Genomic DNA, 4,688 nt, shown 5'->3' with positions numbered 1-4,688 from the left:
AAATCCGAGAAGATTCGCATGCTTGGCTCGGAATCGGCCACGTCGCGCCACTTCGCATACCTGCCCCGTGTCCAAGCTGCTGAGTCACCCGATACGCGGCCCAAGCAGGTTCCGATGTGTGTTGCATCCGTGGAGGCGTCCGAAGGGGACACGTGTGCAGTTTCCGAGACCGACGCCTGTCCCTCCCCTTCGCATCCGAAGCCTCCGCGTGTCCTTCTTATCCCTTCGGCCGAGAACCCTTGCAGGGTATAAAAGGAGGTGCGAGATTTCCCGGTTCCTTCACCATTTTTAGCCCACTTTCTCATACTTTTTACACTTTTCACCTCCACAAACCTCCTTACAACCCCCCGAAGCCCCGCTATCATATCCAACACCCGCAGAACATCCCGAGGCACCAGAAGTTCGCAAGAAAATAGTCTTTCGGTTTCTAAACCCGACCCTTGCAAAGCCCGGTTTTCAACAATAAAGCCTTTTTCTAGCAACGAAGTGCTGCCTAAATTACTATTTTAACCTCCGGTTATTTCACGATGAGTTCAATATAGGGACAATTGTATGTTATGTGTAATATGTTCAATGTGCTTTCCTGTGTTATTCTGGTTTTATACCTTTGGCTATGAAGAGCATGTCTCGTATTATTTTGGTAACAGAGCTATACCTTTGACCACGAAGTGAATGACTAAGCATCACTTGGGTACTGGTATGTAGCCTTTGACCATGAAGTGAATGATTAAGCATTCCTTTGGCATTGACAGAAGGCTAGGTAGGGCTGAAAAGCCTGTAAAGTGCTAGCAAAATGTTTATTCAGAAATCGTTTATTTTTCCATGCCACATAGGCAGAAATCTTATTGATGTATATCAAGTTGAAATTGTTATGTCTCATTAATTGTAAATCTTTGAATCAGATTATTTGTTGATATGGAAAGCATGTCATATGATACTCATCTGCCCTTGTTGTTCTTTGTCCCCCTTTGTTTCTGTCATGTTGATATATATATATATATATATATATATATGTCATAACGTTATATTGTAACTGTTATTGAACTCACTAAACGTCACGGCTTATCCCTCTCAATGTTTAACTATTACAGGTAATAAGCATCCAGTATAGACACATACTTTTGGAAGATTTAGAATAGTTAATAATATTACTTTTGTATTTAATGATCATGTATGTATAAAATTATAATTTGATGGGTAGTTATGTAATATACTAAAACTTAGTCGGTTTGTATCCAGTCTTTTGTAATTAAACTATCAATGTAAAATATTGTTTATGAATATGCATGTAGCATGTTTTGGAGTAATATGATGTAGTTTTTGAGAGGGGTTCTCTCATGAGCATAGGCGGGTACTCGCCTCATTTGGCGAGAACCGGAACTAGCGGTTCCTAAAAAGTTTGAACTGTTTCGGTCTAGACAGTTTTTAAATTTTTGGAACCAGTGCGGGAACTGGCAGAACCGGTTCCGGTTCCAAGAGCAGGTAACCCAGTTACATCAATTTTATTAACTTTTGTCAATAAAACCGTACTTTAGTTCGGTCCAAATCGAATTAATTTGGACCAAATTCAGACAAAATCGAACCAATATATTCTAAATTAGTCTAAATAATACATACATATTCATAGTAAATACAGATGGTCCTAAAGGGAATTTTTTGGTGAGTTGGCTGAGAAAAAAATTGCATAAAAAAAACTCAGCAGAGGATTGGTATTAATAGATGGTGCAAATGGATTCTGAAAAAGCATAACATATTTATTTGGAAACTTTCTCTGAGGAGGATAATTGTGAAGGAGAGGCTGCAGAAGATGGGTATGAATCAGAATCCTATCACTTGTGACATGTGTAAATCTAAAGAGGAAACAATTGCTCATTTCTTTTCAGAATGTGAGATGGCTGTAGAGGTTTGGGGAAAAGTGAAGCATTGGTGGGGTCTCAATAATAAGGAGTTGAAGACTGTGGAGGACGTTTTTTCTTGGCTGGAGGCTGAGGCACATAGTAAGGAACAAAAATTGGCTTTGATTTCTATTGGGATAGCCACCTTGTGTGGTCTGTGGAGAAATGGAAACGAGGCAACTTTTAAGAACTGTTCTAAGAAGGCGGAGGATATTTTCGTTCAAATCCAAAGGGAGTATTTCCTTTGGATTGATAGTAGGGCCAACAGAGTGGAGATAGATAGGAGTATGTGGATTTTATCTCCTATAATAGCTATAAATCTCATGTAATTCATTTTTGATCTCCCTACGGGTTTTGCGCCTTTTAATATACGTTGCATTTTCAATATATATATATATATATATATATATATATATATATATATATATATATATATATATATATATATATATATATATATATATAGTTCGGTTCATATGAGACCATCATATTTTGTGACACATGGGGACGCAATCCTAGCCTTTCATTATTGAGATAAAAAAAATATTTTTAAAATGTAAAATAAATGAAAATTTTCAAAAAAAAAATTAATTTTATTTTCGTCATTTATATTATCCAAAAAAATAAAAAAATAACCGTTTTTTCAAATATACATTAAATATTCCAATAGAATATTATACTCCAAATATTCAAATCGAATTTTTAAAATGTTAGAATATTCTATTAAAATATTAAACTATAAACATTCAAAAAATTCTAATAGAATATTAGAATATTTCATATATATTTTGAAAAAAACGGGTTTTTTTATTTATTTAGTTGGATAAATTAAATAACGAAAATAGTATTTATAAACAAAATTTTCCTTTTATTTTGCATATTACAAATGTTTTTTTATCTCCAAGATGAGTGGCTAGGATCACGTTCCATGTCTCACAAAATTAGCATAGTGTCTATATATATATATATATATATATATATATATATATATATATATATATATATATATATATATATATATATATATATATATATATATATATATATATATATATATATATATATATATATCGGTACCCAGCAGGTAGCGGTTCTGAAAAATTGAGAAGCGGAACCGTTTTCCAACTTTCCGATACTACAAGTCTCTCTCTGCAATAGTTTAGGGTGTTCTTATTTGTTTAGGGTTTGATCTTCTTTTTAGTACCGTTCATCTTGTTTTCTGTTAATCATAGAGTGTGAGTGAAACTTGTAATGAGCTTTCTTCTATAAGTATTGATGTACAAATGAACTTGTTTATAGTGAATAAACTGTTCATGTTGGGAATTTGTTGAGTGTCTACTTTTCGTACATGGTATCAGAGCCATAAGTGGCTCTGTCTGAAGTTCGTCGATGATCTACGAAGCTATCTCACAAGGTTTGTGTCTGTCGCTCTTTTCGTTCCGCAATTCTTTGATTCATTTTATGTATAACCTTGTAGATTTGACGCCTAGTGTGTCGAATCTAGGGTTTCATTGTTTGATCGTCTTATCTTTCATTTTTTGATTTGATTTGTTTTAAAGTTCTCTGTTACTGCAAAGTTTTTTTTTGTTTCCCTTTCAGATTTTCTGGTGAATCTTGTTGATCATGAAGGATCTGTGTCTGGTTAGTGTCTTCTACGTGAATCCGTTTTAACCTCTGTGTTCCTCTTCTCCCTGCTCAATCTCCATTTAGGTTTTAAGTAACTCGGTTAGGGAACGGATTTCAAATATGACATAACTCCTTGTGAGAATGGATTTCAAATCTGAAATAACTCTACAGGGAACGAACCCTAGGATAGGCAAGTGTTCGATTATGCACTTCAAAAGTGTCTATTGGACTGTTGTGAGGATTTCTTGTTCCTTTCTTCTCTTTTTTTATCTGTAGTTGTGGGAGATCCTGGTTTGTTGCGTACACCAGTTATTACTTGCATTTTTCTTTCTTATTTCTTGTGGTTTTCTCGACTTTGTATTGGTTGTATTGGGCCCCAACATAACGTCGTGACCATCTGGACACTAAATCAATACAATTGTTTGTTATCTTCATTGATTTCTTTATTTGTGTTATGAATCTTGCCTGTTAATTGTGTATCTTAATTTGTTTCTATGGATGGTCCTAATGATCCTCCTGGAGGAAGTGGAAAGGATGATCAAATTAACTTTGATGATCCTCTCTACATTCATCCTTTAGATAATGTTATCATAATCATTGTAACTACAAACTTAACTGGAAATGAAAACTTTAGGTTGTGGAGAAGTTCTATGTCTAGAGCTATTAGGGATAGAAACAAGTCAGGTTTTGTTGATGGAACTCTAAAAAAGAATACTTTTGATCAAGTTAAACAACTAAAATGGGGGCAGGGTAAAGCCGTTGTCTGTTCTTGGATTCTTTCTTCCATTTCTGATTCCATTTATGCTAGTCATGCCTATTTAGAAGTGGTTGAGGACATTTGGAAAAATCTTTTCAAAACTTATAATAAATTTGACAGGTATGTGGTTTTCAACGTTCACCAACAAATTAACTATCTTAAACAAAATGGTATTTCTTTATCAAACTACTTCAATTAGATTGATACTCTATGGAAGGAGTTTGATGGTCTGACTAGTTTAACTGAATTTACTTGTGACGCTGCTGTTAAACTTAATGATCATTCTAATCTTATGAAACTTATGTAGTTCCTCAGTGGTCTTGATGACTCTTAAGTCAAGTTAAGAGTTGTATCTTGCTTATAGATCCTTTACTGAATGTCAAAACTACTTTCTCTATTGTGTCTAGGGA

General features: G+C 34.3%; 1 protein-coding gene across 1 annotated transcript; it reads left to right on the top strand.

Moving 5' to 3' along the window:
• The first annotated feature begins 1,807 nt into the window (after nucleotides 1-1,807).
• LOC145112965 (uncharacterized) lies at nucleotides 1,808-3,541 on the top strand. Its single transcript, XM_079049069.1, has 2 exons — nucleotides 1,808-2,180; nucleotides 3,495-3,541. Exons 1-2 carry the CDS (start codon nucleotides 1,808-1,810, stop codon nucleotides 3,539-3,541), a joined length of 420 nt encoding a protein of 139 aa, XP_078905195.1.
• Nucleotides 3,542-4,688: the final 1,147 nt, after the last annotated feature.

This window comes from Lactuca virosa, chromosome 5 (assembly GCF_052849685.1).
Source record: "Lactuca virosa cultivar CGN04683 chromosome 5, Lactuca_virosa_CGN04683_v6, whole genome shotgun sequence".
NCBI classification, from domain to species: domain Eukaryota; kingdom Viridiplantae; phylum Streptophyta; class Magnoliopsida; order Asterales; family Asteraceae; genus Lactuca; species Lactuca virosa.
The sequence above is the reverse complement of the archived record's forward strand: the minus strand, read 5'-3'. Positions and strand labels throughout refer to the sequence as shown.

What these genes read in the sequence shown, in the direction of transcription:
- LOC145112965 (XM_079049069.1), top strand. Translation starts at nt 1,808, where the DNA reads ATGGGTATGAATCAGAATCCTATCACTTGTGACATGTGTAAATCTAAA. An exon ending in CAGAGTGGAGATAGATAGGA is followed by an intron (nt 2,181 to 3,494) that starts GTATGTGGATTT and finishes TTTCCCTTTCAG; the next exon opens with ATTTTCTGGTGAATCTTGTT.